Genomic DNA, 23,163 nt, shown 5'->3' on the forward strand with positions numbered 1-23,163 from the left:
GGGGTCTTTTATATCTACTTGAGGGGACAGACAGGGCCTCGGTTTAGTGTCTCATCTGAAGGACGCCACCTCTGACAGTGCAGCGCTCCCCTCAGTACTGCACTGAAGTACCAGCCTAGATTTTGTGCTCAAGTCTCTGAAGTTGGACTTGAACCCACGACCTTTTGACTCAGAGACGAGAGTGCTACCACAGAGCCACAACCAACACCGAGGGCTCACTGGTGATCTGAACCATAGAGACTAGGAAGGTAGCTGGTCAATGCTGAGTTAGATGACCTTAGTTAGCACAATGGTGAGGGCAATACATTTGGACCTAGCATTCCTGCCTTAGGGAAGGGGAATAAAAGCTGCCAAGAATCCTGCTACTGACTGTTATCCAGTGACTCTTGTTGAATATGTGGGTCTATACAGGTGTGTATAAATGTGGGTGAGCAGCAGTGGTCCAGCCTCCCAGCACTCCGTCCAGACTCACATATGAAGACTGGCCAGTTGGTTGAGATGTTGGATGCCATCATTCCCCATAAGACTATATACCAGTTTGAATCAGCACCTTCACAAGAGGAGGGGTAATGAGAGAGAAATTGGATGGGGAGGGGGGGAAAGGGAGGAGGGCAGAAACAACCTTTCACTGCATTCCTTACCTCAAATAATAACCTCCCAATAGGTTGCCGATCAATGGAAATGTCCATGTAAACAAACGTGTGCTGCAGGAAACAAAGACAGCCTGTCAAACATGGAACTAACCGAATTGCACTTCCTATTGAAGGAGACAAAAAATCTGGGTAAAAGTGATTGCATTTCTTCCTTTGGCTGATGGAAAACCTAATGGGTTGGAGAAAGAACTTACAGTAGGGACCAGCGTTGAAACATATGGAGGGTTGATCTAAAAGATGGCTCAAATTGATTGCAGCCAGATCAAGAAGTTTGCATGGTGTACAAGGTGTGCTGGAGACTGGACAGGAAGGCTATTCACTTGAAGTAATATAAACAGAGACAGTAGCTGTAATTCTTGCAGTTAAGAATCAGTATAATACATTCTGGATAGAACAGGGGGAAGTTTATCATGAGAGAGATTACACAGCTCTGAAGTAAAGGAAGATCCTACTGAGGCAGGCAAAATGTTTTTGACAAGAAAACAGCTTCAAAAGACACAGGATTTGGAATAAACCAAATGAAAAATGGAAATCCGGTGGGGAAAAAAAAGTATTAGAAGGATAAAGCAGGTAGGCAGCATCTGAATGGGAGATAAGTTAATGATTCTGGTATGAAGGGTTATCTTTTATCATTCAGGTGTTGATTGACCTGATGCACATATCCAACAGTTTCGGTTTTTATTCCAGGACCCGGGGGGGGCGTTCAGGGGTGGGAGCTTAGATTTTCTGCTGCAGTGAGGGAATGTAGCGGCGGGAGCAGATCAGGTGGCTCTCCTCTCGCCTCTCACTGCATCTGGTGTTTAAATGGCCCAAAAGCTAATACTTTCAATCACATTGCGTAGCCTGGAGCCCTTGGTATTTTTTTTGCATTTATTCTGACAATATTTTCTCTTCGACCACCAGTGTGGCGCCACCGGCACTCCGCCGCTCCAGCGAGGGCGGAACCCCTCATTAGGGGTGGCCGGAGGGCCTGCTTTAATTATGCAAACGCTCCAGAGGGCAGAAGATTGTCCCATGGCCAGGAGTGCACCGTTCCGGCAGGCAGAGGCCCCACCACCCCGAAGATACCCTGGAATTCCGCAAAAGTGGAAGATCCGGAACATGCCGGAAAACTTTGCTGTAACTTGGCAAAATGATTAAGGTTGGAGGGACGGTTGGCTTTGCAATTGTATTTCATAAACAGTTCTCTACACGGTTCAGCCTTTGTGCTTAAGGCAGTGACCCGAGTGTGAGAGGTTTGAAAAAAAGTCGTCACTTTATTATGTTCTGCAAAGTTATGAGGAAGATCCATCAGTTTCACCAAATCTCATAATCACCATTTAATAACAAAATTATTACTAAGGCCTTGGCAGGTGCATTAGATTATCCTCAGAGTTCTACAAAAAAATAAACTAAATTTTACCATGGGCTGACAAGCTTCTGATAAATAGAAAATTAACCAAAGCACTTCAAATGTACACATATTGAAGGCCTGTCTTTAATTAAAGATCCGTTCTCCATGTATTAATAAGGTTATTGAGGTAAAGGACTATTCGGATGGCAGGTGGCACAGGGAGACCAAAGTGGTGAACGGGGAGAAAGCAACTTATAAAACTGAAGCGTAAAGTTACGCTCAGCAAAGACTCAAATCTCAGATAGCGCCATTTGCTGAACTATTCCATCATGTGGTTTAGCATTAAAATTCAGAGGACAATATTTCCAGTCATTATCCATGTAAGTGTTACATTTTTCAAACCTTTTTGCCTTTGTATTAATTCTGACCCCAGCTTGTTTAATGTATGGATGAGGGCAATGTTATCACGTGTATGAATTACTGAGAAGTTTCCCTTCACATTGGAAGGAAATACTGAGACTCACCTGGATGCCCTTCAGGTACTTGGAATAAAAATCTGCAGCTATTGCAGCGTACAACGCTTTCGGTCTGAAATCCGTGTAGCCAAACTCAGCGGCCGCCCAGTTCAGGAAGTCTTTCTCGTCTCCAAGAAGCTGGCCATTGATAAAGCACATGACTTTGGAGGAGAAGCCCCAGATATCTCCGTTTAACTCCTGTGAAAAAGAATAGCTGGTGTCTTTAACTTCTACAAATTGTATAACACTCTTTGTAAAAAGGAGCACCATCTTCATAAACATTTTTTGGCAAACTTTTAATTTGTTTACAGATACACAATGATGCAAGGACAGAGACTGCACTGGGCACATTCTCTTGCCATTTGAGGATCAAGTCATCCAAAGTATGCAAGTTATTTGCTGTGAGGAGCACAGCAGGAGGCCAGTTGGCCAATTGTACCCGTTGCATAGCCTCACCGTTCAGAGAGTCACTCACCTGGGTATCAACAAGGAATGATCCCTTACCTTGGTGAGAGAGATGGGGGGAATCCCAGAGCCTTTGGAGCAAAGGATAAACTAGAATTGACACTGGTTCATGAATATCTCATTCTCACCCATCTCAGGAGTGGTATCTCCAAAATAGTTTGTGAAACCACTTAACAGGGTTAGCAATGATTAGCCAGGGTCAGCCTGAAGCAATGACATTATCATGTTGATTGTTAGTTAACTCTGGCTCTACTTACATGAAGTTTTTTTCTTTAAAAAGAGAAAAGGAGTTTCTGAAATCAAAGCAACAGGTTAGGAACATAGGAATAGGAATACGCCATTCAGCCCCTCAAGGCTGTTCCACCATTCAATTAGATCATGGCTGATCTGTACCTCAATTCAATTTACCCATTGCTTGGAGCTTGGCGACAGAGCTGGGAGAATGCAATCGGAGTGGATTGCAAGCAGAGTGGAGGAATTTGGTGAGAGCAGGAATTTGGTGGAGAGGAAGAAGGTGGTTCAGACGTCAACTGAAAAGGAGGAGTGGAGCCACAAAACACAAGGACTTAGTTAAGGACAAGAGCGGACTTACGGGAGAGCGAAGGGAGTGGCTGCAGATAAAAGTAGGCCCGAGAGACCAGAGCCCAGTGCGAGTGCGAGCATCAGGGAGCGAGGTACAAAACGTAAAGTGACGTCAGCACAAGGGAAGGAGCTGATTGGAGAGTAGCTGATGATTGGTTATTTCTTAAGTCTTAAGTTTATTTCTGCTAAGTTAGTTAATAGTCTATTAAGCAGTGGCATGGCAGGGCACCTCGGTTCCATGGAATGCACATCTTGTGCCATGTGGGAACTCCAGGACACTTCCCGTGTTCTGGACAACCATGTGTGCAGGAAGTGTCGTCAGCTGGAGCAGCTCAAGTGCCAGGTTTTGGAGCTTGAGCAGCAGCTGGCATCACTGAGGTGCATCCGTGAGGCTGAGAGATACGTGGATAGCACGTTTCAGGGGGTGGTCACCCCGCAGTGCAAGAGTGTGCAGACAGAGAGGGAATGGGTGACCACCAGACAGACAAGGAGGACCAGGCAGGCAGTGCAGGAGACCCCTGAGTGCATCTCGCTCTCCAACCAGTACTGAATACTGGTTGAGGGCAATGGTTCCTCTGAGGAATACAGCCAGAGCCAAGTCCACAGCACCAAGGGTGGCTCAGCTGTACAGGGCGGGAGGAGGAAGATCGGGAAAGCAATAGTGATAGGAGATTCGATAGTCAGGGGAACAGACAGCCGTTTCTGCGGCCGCAGACGTGATTCCAGGATGGTATGTTGCCTCCCTGGTGCCAGGGTCAAGGATGTCCCTGAGCAGCTGTAGAACATTCTGAGGGGGGAGGGTGAACAGCCAGAGGTCGTGGTCCATGTTGGTATCAATGACATAGGTAGAAAGTGGGATGAGGTCATGCAAGCAGACTTTAGGGAGCTAGGAAAGAGATTAAAAGCAGGACTGCAAAGGTAGTAATTTCTGGATTGCTCCCGGTGTCATGAGCTAGTGAGTATAGAAATAGGAGGATAGAGCAGATGAATGCGTGGCTGGAGAGATGGTGCATGAAGGAGGGCTTTAGATTCCTGGGACATTGGGACCAGTTCTGGGGGAGGTGGGACCTGTGCAGACCGGACGGGTTGCACCTCAACAGGGCTGGGACCAATGTCTTCGCGGGAGGGGTTGCTGGTGCTGTTGGGGAGGGTTTAAACTAAATTGGCAGGGGGATGGGCACCAGGATATAGTATTAGAAAGGAGAAACAAGGTGCACAAAGGATTTGGAAAGACAGATAGCACTAGAGTAAGAAATATTACGGTGGGGTCAGACTAAGAGAGAATACAGGAAGGTTTAAGTTAGGTTTACAGTGCATGTGTGTAAAGGCACGAAGCGTGGTAAATAAGGTTGGTGAGCTGCAGGCGCAAATAACCACTTGGGAATATGATGTTGTGGTGATAATGGAGACCTGGTTCAAAAAAGGACAGGATTGGGTGCTAAATATTCCTGGATATAAGGTGTTCAGAAAAGATAGGGAAGGAAAGATAGCAGGTGGTGTGGCAGTATTGATTAAGGAGAGTATTACAGTGCTGGAGAGAGAGGATGTCCTGGAGGGGTCAAGGACAGAATCTATTTGGTTAGAGTTGAGAAACAATAGAGGTGCCATTACACTACTAGGTGTATTGTATAGGCCACCAACTAGTGGGAAGGATATAGAGGAGCAAATTTGCAGGGAAATTACAGAGAGGTGCAAAAACTATAGAGTAGTGATAATGGGGGACTTCAACTATCCTAATATAGACTGGGATAGTAATAGTGTAAAGGGCAGAGAGAGGGAAGAATTTCTGAAGTGTGTTCAGGAGAATTTTCTTGATCAGTACGTTTCCGGCCCAACGAGGAAGGAGGCATTGCTGGGCTTGGTTCTGGGGAATGAGGTGGAGCAAGTGTCAGTAGGGGAACATTTAGGGAACAGTAATCATAGTATCATAAGATTTAGATTAGCTATGAAAATGGACAGGGAGAAATCTAGAGTAAAAATACTTAATTGGAGGAAGGCCAATTTCAGTGGGTTAAGAATGGATCTGGCCTGGGTAAATTGGAATCAACTGGCAGGCAAAACTGTAATCAAACAATGGACTTGAGATGGTTTGGGTACAGTCCCACGAGGGGGAAAGGTAGAGCAAACAAAGTCAGAGATCCCTGGATGACGAAAGAGACAGAGAGTAAGATGAAGCAGAAAAAGGGGGCGTAAGTCAGATGTCAGGTTGAAAATACAAGTGAGAACCAGGCTGAATATAGAAATTTCAAAGGGGAAGTGAAAAAGGAAATAAGAGGGGCAAAGGGAGAGTATGAGAATAGATTGGCAGCTAACATAAAAGGGAATCCAAAAGTCTTCAATAGGCATATAAATAATAAGTGGGTAGTAAGAGGAGTGGTGGGGCCGATTAGGGACCAAAATGGAGACCTACAAGTGGAGGCAGAGGGCATGGCTGAGGTATTAAATGAGTACTTTGCATCTGTCTTTACCAAGGAAGAAGATGTTGCCAAAGTCAGTGTGAAAGAGGAGGTAGTTGAGATACTGGATGGGATAAAAATTGATAGAGGAGGTACTAGAAAGGCTGGCTGTTCTTAAAGTAGATAAGTCACCAGGACTGGATGGGATGCATCCTAGGATGCTGAGGGAAATAAAAATGGAAATTGTGGAGGTACTGGCCATAATCTTCCAATCCTCCTCAGATACAGGGGGTGGTGCCAGAGGACTGGAGAATTGCAAATGTTACACCCTTGTTCAAAAAAAGGTGCAAGGATAAACCCAGCAACTACAGGCCAGTCAGTTTAACCTCGGTAGTGGGGAAGTTTTTAGAAACGATAATCCGGGACAAAGTTAACAGTCACTTGGACAAGTGTAGATTAATTAAGGAAAACCAGCACGGATTTGTTAAAGGCAAATCGTGTTTAACTAACTTGATTGTGTTTTTTGATGAGGTAACAGAGAGGGTTGATGAGAGCAATGCGGTTGATGTGGTGTACATGGACTTCCAAAAGGCGTTTGATAAAGTGCCACATAATAGGCTTGCCAGCAGAGTTGAAGCCCATGGAATAAAAGGGACAGTGGCAGCATGGATATGAAATTGATTAAGTGACAGGAAACAGAGAGTAGTGGTGAACGGTTGTTTATCGGACTGGAGGAAGGTACACAGTGGTGTTCCTCAGGGTTCGGTAATAGAATCACTGCTTTTCTTGATGTATATTAATAATTTGGACTTGGGAGTACAGGGCACTATTTCATAATTTGTAGATGAAACAAAACTTGGAAGTTTAGTGAACAGTGAGGAGGATATTGATAGACTTCAAGAGGACATAGACAGGCTGGTGGAATGGGTGGACACGTAGCAAATGAAATTCAACGCAGAAAAGTGCGAAGTGATACATTTTGGTAGGAAGAATGAGGAGAGGCAATATAAACTAAAGGGTACAATTCTAAAGTGGATGCATGAACAGAGAGACCTGGGGGTATATGTGCACAAATCATTGAAGGTGGTAGGGCAGGTTGAGAAAGCGGTTAAAAAAGCATACGGGATCCTGGGCTTCATAAATAGAGGCATGGAGTACAAAAGCAAGGAAGTTATGATGAACCTTTATAAAACACTGGTTCGGCCTCAACTGGAGTATTATGTCCAATTCTGGGCACCGCACCTTAGGAAAGATGTGAAGGCCTTAGAGAAAGTGCAGAAAAGATTTTCGAGAATGGTTCCAGGGATGAGGGACTTCAATTATGTGGATAGATTGGAGAAGCTGGGGTTGTTCTCCTTGGAGCAGAGAAGGTTGAGAGGAGATTTGATAGAGGTGTTCAAAATCATGAGGGGTCTGGACAGAGTAGACAGAGAGAAACTGTTCCCATTGGCAGAAGGGTCGAGAACCAGAGGATACAAATTTAAGGTGATTGGCAGAAGAACCAAAGGCGACATGAGGAAAAACCTTTTTTATGCAGTGAGTGGTTAGGGTCTGGAATGCATTGCCTGAAAGGGTGGTGGAGGAAGATTCAATCGCGACTTTCAAAAGGGAATTGGATAAGTACCCGAAGGAAAAACATTTGCAGGTCTACGGGGAAAGGGCGGGGGAGTGGGACTGGGACTTGCTGAAGTGCTCTTGCAGAGAGCTGGGCTCGACGGGCTGAATGGCCTCCTTCTGTGCTATGATTCTATGATTTCATATCCCTCAATACACTTACCTAACAAAATTCTATCTCAATTTTGAAATTTTCAATTGACCTAGCCTCAATAATTTTTTTGGGGAGAGAGTTCTAGACTTCCGCTACCCTTTGTGTGAAGAAGTGCTTCCTGACATCACCCCTGAACGGCCTAGCTCTAAAGGTTGTGCCCCCTTGTTCTGGATACTCCCACCAGAGGAAGTAATTTCTCTCTAGGTTCTCTATCAAATCTTTTAATTATCTTAAAAACCTCAATTAGATCACCCCTCAATCTTCCATACCCGAGGGAGAACAAGCCTAGTCTATGCAACCTGTCAATGCGCAGTCTGACCAGAGCGTTGTAAAGTTTAATCATGACCTCCTCTGATTTCTCTTCTACTGCTTTAACTGACTTTAGTTTGGACCATGTGGAAGTTATGAATGGCCTTAGCATCCTTGGGCTTGGCTGGAGGCGATCTGGTAGAATGGAGTTCCCACTTTTGATTGCTATGTAGTGACTCCTGCTGGTAAGTCAATTGTTTTGCACCCCAACTGATAAGGTGAATCAGTTCCAGTGTGAAATCAGTATTTATGAACCTCAAACGTTTACTCTGATGAATTGCCTCAATTTAAAGGTTTTTCTAGCTTTCCTAGGAACCAAGCTGGCCTGTAATGAGAAAAATTATAAACATTCTTCGGCGTAATTTTTAAAAATTATGTATTTGTATTCTTCTCAGCCAATAAATATGAAGAATGGAAGAGGAAATTAATTTCCTGACTATGATCATTTTTAACATCAATGTGCTACCATTAGGCAAATGACAATCCAGGCATGGGAAGGCTACTAATGCAAATTTACAAATTTTGATAAAGGATTCCTAAGATGCGGAATTCTATGAAGGAGGAACATAGGGGGAGAAATTCAGTAGGTTGCAACACCTGTTAGCGCCTTAAGAGGGCGTTAAGTGGGTCGCAAGCCAACTGGCGCCCGGGCGCGGCACTGGCCACGCCTCCCGCTAAATTCCACGGGACGTTAGTGGTGGCGCTAACCGTTAGCGCTGCGCCACTACCGACGATGTCATCGGTGTGCGCAGCGCCCCGGCCGCAATATTTGGCAGCGCCCCCTGATTTACCGCCGGACGCTATGTCCGACCGGTTCAGGGGGGCCTACCTGCGGCCGGGGAGGTGCAAATTAAAGGAGGTGCGGGGCGGCCATTTTTGTTGTTCGCCGCCTGCCAGCACCTGTCTGCGGTCCCGTCCCCGACCTCCTGAACCCCCCCCGCGGAGTGCCGGCTGCGTTCCAAGAGCCCAGCACTTCTCTTCGGTGCCGGGCTCTTTTGCCTGCACTCCCGATCCTCGGGGGCCCAGCTGGGCCCCAGATCGCGCTGCACAAGGCCCCTCCCCTTTAAGAAGGGGAGGAAGGCCTGCAATACCGCAGCGCGACGTGCCGCAGCATGTTGCGCTGCGGCACGTTGCGCCACGATATTCAGTCGCAGCGCCCCAAGAGAGATGCGGGGCGCCTCCAGTAGCGCCACGCTTCCCTTTGGGGCGCTACCACTCAATTTCCGGCGGGCGGCCGCGAATGCTTCCGGGGCGCTACTTTTAGCGCCTTGGCGAGGCTGGCGCCCCAAACGGGGCTATACTCAATTTCTCCCCCATAATGTCAAAGTCTTGTGAAAGTCCAAATGTAGATGTGCCCAACCAGGACCTCTGATGTTGACCACACCAAATTTTAGCAGGTTGGGGTAAGACTTCTAATTTGAATGGGAAATGTGGGTGGCAGCATCACTAAGCTAGCATCTGAGGTGTCTGTCCATCAAAGAGACCACAAATTGTGGTGGTACAGTGGCTAATCTCCTCTCTCCCCCTCAGGAAATAACCATCCTTTGTAAGGGGCTCGTATTTAAAAATGAAAAAAAAGCCTCACCCAGTTTTGAGGATCCAGGCCACAATCTTGGCCTGGGCACCCCAGTGTGCCACTTTGGTTCTTTGGCAGCATGACATTCCTGGTCTTATCAGGTATACTGCCGCTGATGCTATGTCGGATCCCAGGAATTTGCAGCTTTGGAAGCCCCGACCCTGGAAGAAGCCCCACCCCTTACAAGCCCCATGGAAATCCTGACATAAGGGCAGGTCCCAGTGTATCTGGATCCTGGCCTAATTTCCACAGCTTTCAGCACACTCCTGCTAAAGTCATAGAAGGAATTCACTGTTGGGGCCTTGTATTTTTGGCACCCTGATTCTGTAGTAGCCTGCAAGGGAAATCCATTATTGCGATGTTTTAAGGGAGCGCCACTGATAACCAAATGATGTTCTTGCTACTGAAACAAATACTTAAAACAAACCCATTGCAGTCTGCAGTATGCCCCTTGTAAATGAGCTCAGCATAATGAATAAAGACATAAATACCCTCTTCTTCTCAGCTAAGTACGCATCCCAGGCAAATTCCAAAAGTGGACGTATTACTGGGTCAGCCAACTGGGAAGGAAATGTCAGCTTCAAGACCTACATAAAAAGAAAGAATTTTTTTAACTTTATTTTTTCTTTCAGTCTTTCATCCCACAATGAGGAGAGTAGGACGCTTTTAGTTTTGAATTTTTCAATTGACTCCCCCAACCCTCAACAGATTTTTAGGGGAGAGAGTTCCAGATTTCCACCAACCTTTGTGTGAAATGTGCTTCCTGAGATCACCCTTGAACATGCCCCTTATTCTGGACTCCCCCCGCCCCCCCCCCCCCCGACCAGAGAAAATGGTTTCACTCTATCTACCCTATAAAATACTTTAATCTTCTTAAACACTAAAATTAAGATCACCCCTTATTCTTCTATACTCAAGGGAATACAAGCCGGTCCTCATAATTTAACCCTTTTAACCCTGGTGAATCTGTGTTGCCAAGGCCAATAAATCCTATCTGAGGTGCGGTGCCCAGAACTGAGTGCTGTACTCCAGATGGGGTCTAACCAGAGCTTTATAGAACCAACATAACTTCCACCCTTTGTATTCCAGACACTTTCAGATAAAGGCCAACATTCCATTAGCCTTTTAAATTATTTTTTTGTACCTGTCCACTAGCTTTTAGTGATTTCTGTACTTGGGCCCCTAAATCTCTCTGCTCATCCACAGTTCCTAGCTCCTCACCATTTAGAAAATACACTGATCTATCTGTCTTAGGTCCAAAGTGAATGACCTCTCACTTTCCCACATTGATAGATTGAGTGGGCAAAACTGGCAGATGGAGTTCAATGTCCCTTTGCAACTTCCTGCTCCCATCTACACTATTTACTGTGCAGCCTAAATTAGCAAACTTAGATATACAGCACTCTATTCCTTTGTCTAAGTCATTTATAAACACAGTGAAAAGCTGTGGCCCCGGTACAGATCCCTGGGGGTCACCACTAGTCACATCCTGAGTATATACCCATTATCCCTACTCTTTGTCTCCGAGCTCCTAACTAATTCCCTACCCATGTCAATAGGTTGCCTTCAATTCCATGTGCTCTCTTTTTTGTTAACAGTCTCTTGTGTGGAACGTTATCGAATGCCTTCTGAAAGTCCATGTACTCTTTAAAAAATTCAACTAGGTTCGTTAGACATGACTTGCCCTTTACAAATCCATGTTGGTTCTTTCTGATCAGCTCATATTTGTCCAAGTGCTCAGTCACTATGTCCATAATCACAGATTCTAGTAACATCCCCACAATAGATATTAGAGTAATAGGCCTATAATTTCCTAGGTTATCTCTCCTACCCTTCTTAAGTAATGGAGTGACATTGGCAATTTTCCAATCCAAGGGGACAATTCCTGAATCAAGAGAGTTTTGGAAGATCATGATTAGAGCAACTACATTTCCTCACTTACTTCTTTTAATACCCTGGGGTGGAAACCATCAAGTCCTGGAGATTTATCTATCTTTAGTCTCATTATTTTCTCACACCTTTTTTTAAACTTACATGAAATCTCGTAAGTTCCACCCCTTGATTTAGTTTTAGTTTTCGTCATATCTCTGGTACTTTATCCTCTTTCTCTACTGTGAAGACCGATACAAAGTAAATGTGTAGCAAGTCAGCTATTTCTCAATTTTCAATTACAATATTTGGGCCCGAGTCCTCACAACATACCACTGTAGCAAAGACTTGCACATCAGTACCGGTCGCTTTCATTTTATATTAGGAAATTAGCCAAATAGCAAAATTTACAGCAATTTGGGAAGGACAGAAGTACAGTTGGTTGGAGCATAGGTGCTTCTCTGCAGCATAAACTGACGTGCTGGGAAATGGAGGTGCAACATTGCCACCATTGGTGGCAGAACGCAGTTACAGCATAACACTTATTTCAGCCGTTTCCATAATAAACGTGGGCATAAGTGACAATAGTGTGACAAAGACATGACAACAGGAAGTAATGTTTTGCAGACAGCAAATATAGGTTACTTAAAATTTCATAACATTTTCAAGTTCTCATCAAGCTCCTGATTCTACAGTAATTTCAACAACAGTGAAAATTTTACACAAGATATTTCCTACACACACTGGAATGAAGATAGTTTTAGCACAAGTGTTTCATTCTGCTGGTGTTTTGGGCATGTCACAAGACTTACATTTCACATGCAATTTCCTTCGCCCCACCATTGGTGGCCGTGCCTTCAGCTGTCTAGGCCCAAAGCTCTGGAATTCCCTCCCTAAACCTCTCCTCCTTTAAGACACTCCTTAAAACCCACCTCTTTGACCAAGCTTTTGGTCACCTGTCCTAATATTCCCTTATGTGACTCGGTGTCAAATTTTATTTGATCATACTCCTGTGAATTGCCTTGGAATGTTTTACTATGTTAATGGTGCTATATTAATGCAAGTTATTGTGGTATGAAATTTTTTAAAAGAGTAAGAATTCACATGTACAAAGCAGAAATTAAGCCTTCCACAGGTCATTTAGATATCTGCACTGACTCCTTGAATGGCTCAGGCAGTAAAGTCTATGGGGGGAAAATTCGGTTGCTTTGTGCCTCATTAGCGCCCCAAGAGAGCGCTAATGGGGCGCAAAGCAACTAGCGCCCTGGTGTAGCAATGTTTGCGCCGCTCGTGAAATTGACCAGACATTTTGCGGTGGCGCTAAACACTACTGCCACAATCTCCTGCGCCTGCAGATCGTGACGTCAGTCGAGTGTATAACGCCCTGGTAGCGCCCCAGACATTGAGTTTCGCCCCCTGCCTTACCACCTGCTGTTAGCAACGACAGGCTGAGGGGAGCGTTTTGCAGTCGGGAAGGGACTGGGGGAGCGCTATTTAAAGACGACCGCTTCCTGCCATTTTTTCGGCGACATTTTTGCACCACGCATTCTGAGAGAAAGAGATACACTTCTGGAGAGATTCAACGCTGTGTGAAGGAGTTTTGGGTACCGAGCTGCACTTTGCAGGTCCATTTTGATTTGACCTTCCTTGCATCGATTTAGAAGAGACTTTGGGGGCTGCACTCTGAGCTCTTTCCCTGGGCCTCTCCATTGTTCTTTCCAGCAGATTTGATGTACAGGTCTCTCCAGGCCGAGATTCAAGGCTGCAATGAGCAGAGTGTGGATGGAGAGCAAGACCGACCCTCCCCTTTAAGAACTGGCCGGCGCCAATGTGTCAGGGATTCATTGCTGACTGACATCACATGAGCTTCGCCAGCGCTCTGAGGTAGCGTCTCGCTCCTTGGCGTTAGCATCTTAAGAGAGGTGTGTAGCGCCTGATTTAGCGCTCCAATCACCTCCAGGGGCGATAGAAGCCAAGTTTGCAGTCGGAGGCGATAATTAGCGCCAGGCGCTAAACTTTGCACCCGGCCGATAATTGCGCCCCAAGCGGGGCGATACTGAATTTCTCCCCCTATGTGTAACAGCTAATTTATACAAAAAGCTCCAGGTTCAATACCTGATTGGTGTGGAGTTATCTGATCTTTGCTGGGATGGCAGTAGGGGCACTACAATTTAGCCTCAGTGCCCTGGACCAAGGGAGGAGAAAAAAACCCAACTAGTTGTTATCAATATAAAACATTTCTAATCTTAAAGCACAGATGAAGAATACATGCCCCTCATAGTTTATGACATCACATTAACTCCCTGAATGTCCTTCTGCCTTGTAACCGCCATGTAATTTACTGAGAGATATCAGCACCAGAACATGACATTTTAAGAACAGGAAGTTACCACGAAAGATCATAGACACAAAACGGTTCAATTGGATGCATTTACAGAGGCAGAAGAGATAAGTGGATATGGTAAGATTGAAATCACTCAATAAGTGATGGCTAGGTCAAGCAAGCCACCTCTTATTGAGTGATTTCAATTTTACCATATCCACTTATCTCCTCCTTCTCTGGAAATGCATCTAGTTGAACACATTTTGTGTCGCTGACATTCTGAGGTAATTTATTTAATATGTCTATTAGTGTCTTGTGTGAAATTATTACACTTACAGGTTCCTAGTTTTTAAATTGTGTCCCCTAGTTTTTGAACCATTTACTAATCTGAACAATTTGTCTGGGGCGACTTTATCAATCCTTTAAGAATTTTGAAAACTGTTATGAGATCCTTTTGAAGTCTTCTCATTTTTCTCATGTCTTAAGGTGTAGAGACCTGGCGACATATTTACTGCCCTACGCTGCACCCTTTCAAGTCAATAATGTCCTTCCTATGGGATTGTGCATAGTACTGGGCAGTCAACAATAGTCCAAATAGATTCTATCTAACCATATCTTTGCAGACCGCATCACTGTTTTGATTTATATCCCGCCCCCACCCCTTGCTAGTGCAACTCAGGAGTTATGGACTGTAGCTCAATTCAAATTAAACAAACCAGTAAAAAAAGATAAAAAACAATAAAACTCCCTTGAATCACCTGTGCAGTTACTGTTGCTGTATGAAATCTTGAATCTTTGAGGAGCCCCACCACCTCTATGTGCAAGGATGGATCCATGCTGGGTTACTATCTATGAACAAGTATGCGGCTTCCTGGGAGGTGGTCACAGATCAACATAGAGGAACTTTGCACGGTGTTTATGAAAGGTCAATCGAATAGTTAACATTTCAGAGAGAGAGAGACCACATGTGGCAGGGAGGACACAACACAAATTTATCATGTCGCCGTCAAAAAAACATTCACAATTAATCTTTTGTGATGTCAGAGCAAATGCACCTTGAATCAGAGGCTTGGCCCACTATCATTTTCCACCCATCAAGACATTGGACAACTTGGCCAATGACACCGAATGTTTTTGCAATTCTGACAGGATTGGCTTTAAACACAACTTTAAGGACAAGGTAACAGGATACAAGGATGAGCACTCGAGTCAAAAATGTAGTGTCAGACACTGGTTAGTCAAGCAGTGACCCAGAAATGTTCTCAATTTTAAGAACAGTTTTTCCCACACTACTGCTGGAAGAAGTAACTCGTGTTAATTTTAAATGTGCCAAAAGTACCGACCGCAGAATGTTATATAACGTTCACATGACCTGGTTAACTAAAGATCTTAGAGGTCATACCTTTGATCTCACAATTAGCCCACATTATAACTTTTTACCACTGAGATCAATGGAAAGCTGTCATGTGTTTTCTTGACACTTTTTTATGGACCAATTTACACAAGGACACAGCAGGCTGGGAATAGGTAGGGGAGACTGAATGTGGAAGCATGATTATTAATGAAAGCCTTGCTCATAATCTCAGAGGATGTTGCTGACTAAGAAGTAGATGTCAACAACAGAGGAGGTGAGACCGAGTAGCACAAAGGGGCCAAAACTGGGCAGGACAGCAAGGGCAGAGTGGTCCGGAGCAAGAAATATAGTGGGAGGGGCCAAGGGCAAAGCAGGAAAAATTGGATAGGAGAGTTCAAGCACAAAGTAGGTTAATTGGAACAGACACATTAAAAGCAAGCAAGATATCAAGATAAAGTGAGATGATTGGGGCAGAACTAATTGAGATAGTACCAGAAAAGAGAAGCCAAGTTAGATGGGGAGCTAATAATCTGACCACCTCTAGTTTAGCTCCAATTTGATCAGTTCCACCTTCGCTTCATCACAGCCCATCTGTTGCAGAAAGCCTCATCCATGTCTGCCACCTCCAGGTTCTACTATTCCAATGCTCTCCTGACCAGCTTCCCATCCTCCATAAACTTCAGCTCCACCAAAACTCTGCTGCCAGTATCCTACCCCGCACCAAGTACCACTCACACATCACCCCTCTACTCGCTTATCTACATTGGCTCTCGGACCCCAATGCCTCAAAATTAAAATTCGTATCTATGTGTTTAAATCCCTTCATGGTCTCGCCCCATCTCTGTCATCTTCTCCAGATCTACAAGCCCTCCGAGAACTCCGTGTTCCTCCAACTCTGGCCTCTTGCGCACCCCATTCCCTTTGCCCCACGATTAGCAGCCATGCCTTCACGTCTAGACCTTATAATCTGTAATTCCTTTCCTGTATCCTTCCGACTCCGCCGCCCTCTCTTCCTTTAAGATCCTCTTTAAAACTCATCTTTTTGATGAAGCGTTTAGTCACCCTTCCTAATATCGCTTTCTTTGACTCTTTTGTCGGGCTGTGCCTTTGTGAAGTGCTTTGGGACCTTTTCCTACATTAAAGACGCTGCATGTATGGAAGTTATAGTTGTTGTTCTGACCCCAGCCTTTTCTGCTATAACTCCCATTCTGCCCTCAGTGTCTCAGTGTTCCATCCTGGTTAATTCTATCACTGCATCTTCTACTCACTCCAGTGGTTTTTTTGCACTTGGAGCCTATTTGGAGTCAAGGTGATGAATGTGGCCGACAATATTTTTTGATACTTTAGCAGTGTGTGTTCTCCAACTATCTAAGCGTGTCATGGTATGACACTACACAAATATAAGCTTTATCCTGTTGGTTTTTATGTACAACTCATTTATCATGTATTTTCAGTTCCTTTTTCTTGATGTTCCCTCATGTCAGAAAAAAGCGACCATTTCATAAGTAACCATTCTGACGAGGGACAATAAATCCTCCCCAATAGATGGAACATTAGCGTCAGTAAATGCTTTTCTCAGTATTCTTTTTCAATATCACAGTTTCCTACTAAAAAGGTGACATTCCCTGGTTTCCTAAGAGAAAATGGCCTGTTTTAAGACCTGCCACACCATGTCTCCCAGCCAACATCGCCCCTGCTGACGTCTAGCGTTACGTCTTTGGCCATAATTTTATTGACCCAAGAATGGCCACATTCCTGAAGTTGGATGCCAAGCTTAACTTTCTACTGTCATTGAAAAGTTCATTGCTTTAGGGGTGGGGTGGGAGGTTCAACCTCTGCTGTGTAAACTCTTTGCTTATGTTAAGAGTGCCAGGATCAACATCCAAGACCACGATGTGAATTTCCATTCAAGGTAAGGAGAGCAAGCAGAAGGTGGCCTTGCTGTCACCTGACTAGGCCTTTCCAACCAGACCCTCTGATGAGGCTGGTCTCATTTGACCTCTACCTCATTGGGAAATCAAGACAGTTTGTCCTTGTAAGAAGAAGGTCTTCTAAAGTTTTTTTTTAATTTGCTTTTTCGAGGGGAATATTTTCCGTTGAAGCAGCTCCCTTTCTACATTCTGTCAGTTACTACAGCACCACTGTCTCAAAGTTTTTTCCAGCAGGTCATAAAAATTAATTTCTCGTAGTTTGTTAATTTTTGACTATAGTATCAGATAACAGATGGCAGCCTAGCAATACATAAAGTGCAAGAACAAATCTCAAGGTCTTTTGTGAACAGCAGGAGGACCTGGACATTAAATTAGTCTGAAACTCACTGCCAGCTATTTATTATTCATTACAATCCATACATTTAAAAAAAATCCTATACGCGTTTACCTACCATGACTACGGCAAGCAGGTCGAGCATTATAGAAGTATCATGAGGAGGAAAAGGGCAATGGTGATGATGGGCTGGAAATTATGCAACATTTAGCAAGAGATTACAGCTGTTTTTAGTAGTGATGTGTCAGTACACGGTTCAGTGTAAAATATAATTTATACCGTATATATTCCAAGTATTTTGGTGTTATTTCTGTACATGTATATTAAAAATATATTCGAAAGAGAAAACTTCTTATAAGTGCCACACTTGATGCTGCAACACTTGCTTCTCATCACTTGGTTGATAATGCCCTCACTATTATAAAACACCATGGGGGAAAAATTCGGTTGCTTTGCGTCTCCCGAGGGCGCTAATGGGTCACAAAGCAACTAGCGCCCGGGCGCGGCAATGTTTGTGCCGCTTGCGAAATTGACCAGACACGGCGCGCTAAACACTACCGCCACAATCTCCTGCGCCCGCAGATCGTGATGTCAGTCGAGCGTGCAACGCCCCGGACCGGATATTGAGTGGCGCCCCCTGCCTTACCGCCTGCCGCTAGCAATGACAGGCTGAGGGGAACGTTTTGCAGTCGAGAAGGGACTGGGGGAGTGCTATTTAAAGGCGACCGCTTCCTGCCATTTTTTTTGTCGGTGACATTTTTGCACCATGCATTGAGAGAGAGAGAGACTTCTGGAGAGATTCAACGCTGTGTGAAGGAGTTTTGGGTACTGAGCAGCACTTTGCAGGTTCATTTTGATTTGTCCTTCCTTGCATCGATTTAGAAGAGACTATGGGGGCTGCACTGTGAGCTCTTTCCCTGGGCCTCTCCATTGTTCTTTCCAGCAGAATTGATGTACAGGTCTCTCCAGGCTGAGATTCAAGGCTGCAATGAGCAGGGTGTGGATGGAGAGCAAGATCAACCCTCCCCTTTAAGAACTGGCCGGCGCCAGTGTGTCGGTGCTGCATTGCCGACTGACATCATATGAGCTTTGCCAGCGCTCTGAGGTAGCGCCTCGCTCCTTGGCGTTAACGCCTTGAGAGGTGTGCAGTGCCTGATTTAGTGCTCCAATCACCTCCAGGGGCGATAAAATCCAAGTTTGAAGTCGGAGGCGATAATTAGCGCCAGGCGCTAAACTTTGTGCCCGGCCGATAATTGTGCCCCAAACGGGGCGATACCGAATTTCTCCCCCCAAAACCTTTGACTTGCTGTGAGCAGTACCACAGCAGATCTGCTCGCACATATAAAACAATGGCTGGGAGGTCGCTATAAGGATATAACATAACACCCTCGAGGTTATTGAGATGACAGTGTAAGATCAAAAAACAAGCTTGAATATCTTAGATTGTCACAACATTAAACCCTCGGGTAATTTTGTCACGAATTTCTGGTGCTCGGGTCTGTATTTGCAAAATCCAATAACTTTCCACTGGACAAAGAAGGCTGCAGCTTCACAGCAACTGACACAGAGGCAATACTGCAGTAAGGAGCAGCAAACGAGTTAGTGGGAAAGGGAAAAAAAACTTTTGCACAATGTTTAGTTGAGCGATTACATTTTCAATTTCCACAGGTTGAGCTTGTGGCTACCTCTCTCAGCAAACGCTTTCATATAGGCAGCTTGATCTCTCGCTTATTGACATTTAGGCCTGCTATTTATTCTAGCCAGGTGGGCATTTCCAGCAGCTGTCCTAGTTTCTCAGCATTCCTGGAGCATCAATTGTATGCTCCCCCTTCACCTGCACTGCAATGTGCTGAAAGTCCAACTTAGAGCTCAGAGCCGAATTACAAGTTCCCCAGACCCTGATTAAAAGGGCAGTGGCGATGTGGATACAAAATTGGTTAAGAGACAGAAAACAGAGAGTAGTGGTGAATGGTTGTTTATTCGACTGGAGGGAAGTGTACCATGGTTCTCCCCAGGGGTCAGTATTAGGACCACTGCTCTTTTTGATATATACTAATGACCTGGACTTAGGTATAGGAGATATTCCTACATTACAACAGTGACTACACTTCAAAAGTACTTAATTGGCTGTAAAGTGCTTTGGGATGTCCTGAGGTTGTGAAAGACACTATATAAATGCAAGTTCATTCTTTCTTTCCATAATTTCCAAGTTTGCAGATGACACAGAGCTTGGAAATGTAGTAATCGGTGAGGAGGATAGTAGCAGACTTCAGGAGGACAGGGACAGACTGGTGAAATGGACAGACACACAGCAGATGAAATTTAATGTAGAGAAGTGTGAAGTGATGCATTTTGGAAGGATTTTTTTTTAAAGGGGGTGCAGGAACAGAGAGACTGGGGCTTCACATACATAAATATTTGAAGGTGGCAGGACAAAAGTGGTTAGGATCTGGAATGCAATACCTGAAAGGGTGGTGGAGGCAGATTCAGTCATGGCTTTCAAAAGGGAGTTGGATAAGTACTTGAAGGAAATAAATCTGCAGGGCTACAGGGAAAGGGCGGGGAAGTAGGACTAGCTGAAGTGCTCTTGCAGAGAGCTGGCACGGGCTCAACGGGCCGAATGGCCTTCTTCCGTGCTGTAACTATTCTATGATTCTAAGTTAGTTCTACTCCCCCACCCTTTCCCTGTAGCCCTCCAAATTTATTTCCTTCAAGTACTTATCCAACTCCCTTTTGAAAGCCATGACTGAATCTGCCTCCACCACCCTTTCAGGCAGTGCATTCCAGATCCTAACCACTCGCTGTGTAAAAATGTTTTTCCTCATGTCGCCTTTGGTTCTTCTGCCAATCACCTTAAATCTGTGTCCTCTGGTTCTCAACTCATCCGCCAATGGGAACAGTTTCTCTCTATCTATTCCGTCTAGACCCCTCATGATTTTGAACACCTCTATCAAATCTCTCAATCTTTTCTGCTCTAAGGAGAACAACCCCAAGCTTCTCCAGCTTCTCCATGTAACTGAAGTCCCTCATCCCTGGAACCATTCTTGTAAATCTTTTCTGCACCCTCTCTAAGGCCTTCACATCTTTCCTAAAGTGCGGTGCCCAGGATTGGACACAGTACTCCAATTGAGGCCGAATCAGTGTTTTATAAAGATTCATTATAACTTCCTTGCGTTTGTACTCTATGGGCTGGATTTTGTCAATGGAGACTTGATGGAGGTGGACTCCCACTTTTTGGGTTGTAGTCCCGCCTCCATCGATTTGTGGCCAATCCACGTGATTTTCCCTTGATTGACCTTGTTGAGCCTGCCCAGCGGGCTCAGCAGGCCAATTAAGGGACACCCGGTTACTGGTGACGTCAGTGATTGACATTTCATCTGTCAAGAGCTTTAGACAGATGAAATATCAGCGTTTGACAGCTCTGTGAAGCTGTCAAACACTGACAATCTGACTTCTAACTTGAGTCCTTCTCCACAGACTCAGTTAGAAATCTCTCCAGAACAGAAAGCTGAATGCTGCAACTTTTGACAGCTCGCGGCCATTCTGCTTTCTGTGCCGGTGAGATGAGGGACTCCCGAGACCTGAAGGAAGGAAGCCTGCATTAGTAAGTAAAGGTAAGTACAACTTATTTAAACACTTTACACACACCAAACACACTTACCTCTGCACTCATCATTCACCTGAACACCGGACATCTCGACCCCTCCAACCCAACGGTCCGCCTCGCTAACTTGGTGTGGTTTGGAGCCATCGGGAAGCCCACACTTCAGAGCTAAAAATGGGGATTAGGCCAAAAACTGCCTGTTAACTACTTGTTAACAGGCAGTTAATTGGCACTAATCCCCTTCCTGCCTCGGGGAGGCGGCTCCCAGCACAGGTCGGGTACCCGCCTCCTGGGAAACGGGCATGGAGGCGGGTTGGGGCGGGAAGGGTTCATGCCCCCCGATTCTGCAATTTTAACACCCCACACGCCTCCATTCCCGCCTCCATGGCCCAGGGAAATTCGAGCCCTAAGCCTCTATTTATGAAGCCCAGGATACCGTATGCTTTTTTAACCGCTTTCTCAACCTGCCCTGCCCTGCCACCTTCAACGATTTGTGCACATATACCCCTAGGTCTCTCTGTTCATGCACACCCTTTAGAATTGTACCTTTAGTTTATATTGCCTCTTCTTGTTCTTCCTACCAAAATGTATCACTTTGCACTTTTCTGCGTTAAATTTCATCTGCCACGTGTCCGTCCATTTCACCAGCCTGTCTATGTTTTCTTGAAGTCTATCACTATCCTCTTCATTGTTCACTATACGTTGATAAGGTTGTTAGAAAGGATGTCAAGGCCTTGGAGAGGATATAGAGGAGATTTAAGAGAATGGTACAAGGGATGAGGTATTTTAGTTACATGGAGAGAGGTGTTCAAAAATTACGAGCTGTTTTGATGAAAGTAGATAGGGAGAATTGTTTCCACTGACAGGCGAGTCGATAATTAGGGGACACAGATTTAAGATAATTGGCAAAAAATCCAGGGGCGAAATTCTTTTATGCAGTGAGTTGTTAAGATCTGGAATGCACTACCTGAAAGGGTGGTGGAAGCAGATTCAATAGTAACTTTCAAAAGGAAGTTTGATATATACTTGAAAAGGAGAAATTTGCAGGGTTAAGAGCAGGAGAGTGAGACTAATTGGATAACTCTTTCAAAGAGCCAGCACAGACACGATGGGCCTAATGGCCTCCTCTGTGCTGTATGATTCTACCAGTTAAGCTGCTCAGGTGGTATACGTTGAGGGATGTGCTGATTAGGATACTGGGTCAACTTCCCTGTTCTTCAAATAGTGCCATGGGATCTTTTACATCTACCTAAACGGGTAGAGAGGCCTTTGGTTTAACATCGCATTCAAAACACGGCACCTCTGACTGCAGCAGTACTGCACTGAAGTGATAACATAGATTATGTGCTCAAGTCCTAGGGTGGGGCTTGAACTCAAAGGCGAGAGTGCTACCACTGAGTGAAGCGGACAGTAGGCTAATAATTTGAACTGTTCTGACTGCAGTGTTATAGTAATAATAATTTTAGAAAGTAAATCGCGTGACATATGTACGCTAAAATTTTTATGGATCAAATTTTTATTCCCATCTAAAGTAAAACCAGAGAAGATTCTGCATCTGGTTGCACTCTGCTGTCAGGAAGCTCTTAGTATTCATACATTATATCTGCTTTAAAACAAACCAACCTTTAAATAACAGAAAAGAAGCAAAAACATTTTTATCACCTCTGCTGCACATTTTGCCTGGCAAAATGTTGGGTTTGTAAGGCAGCCGACTACTTCAAGCTGTAAACACGGAGCCATGCTGAAGGAAGAAATTATAAACAGTCACGCAGTTTCCATGGGGAAGGTCAAAGTTCTGTACAGAGAAACCTCCCAGCCATGGGAATAGGGCAAGCTAGTTCCACACTGACTACAGGAGAGCTAATGTTTCAGGAAGACAGAGCTTGTGTTGCAGGGAAGATTCAACACACAAAACCTGCAAACATTCAATAATTTAGGACCAGAGGACAGACCATTAAAAAGAATCAACTCGAGGCACAGGACTACTGAGCATTCATGAATAATACAGCCTGATGTCATCTGATGATCATATTCTGGGTTTTCCCTCCTTTTCTATATGAAGCTGATGAGAAGGATCTTACAACTTTTGCAACTCTGCTAGATATGTGTGCAGAAAGAAAATATTTTAAAAAGTTTATACAAAATACCCCA

At 44.7% G+C, this 23,163-nt stretch overlaps 1 protein-coding gene across 1 annotated transcript in view; it reads right to left on the reverse strand.

The window, feature by feature from the left end:
- The window catches only part of ppil6 (peptidylprolyl isomerase (cyclophilin)-like 6), a 34,665-nt gene extending 11,754 nt beyond the window's left edge, over nt 1-22,911 (reverse strand). The window contains exons 1-4 of the mRNA XM_085996253.1: nt 22,675-22,911; nt 10,089-10,184; nt 2,511-2,699; nt 642-704 (exon numbers count right to left, since the gene is read on the reverse strand). Coding sequence (XP_085852379.1) covers nt 642-704; nt 2,511-2,699; nt 10,089-10,184; nt 22,675-22,752 — 426 coding nt within the window. The 5' untranslated portion in view covers nt 22,753-22,911. The remainder of the gene's footprint in view (nt 1-641; nt 705-2,510; nt 2,700-10,088; nt 10,185-22,674) is intronic.
- Nucleotides 22,912-23,163: the final 252 nt, after the last annotated feature.

The sequence above is a fragment of the Somniosus microcephalus genome, chromosome 9 (assembly GCF_052327205.1).
Source record: "Somniosus microcephalus isolate GS21.2 chromosome 9, FLI_Smic_1.0, whole genome shotgun sequence".
Lineage (NCBI taxonomy): Eukaryota > Metazoa > Chordata > Chondrichthyes > Squaliformes > Somniosidae > Somniosus > Somniosus microcephalus.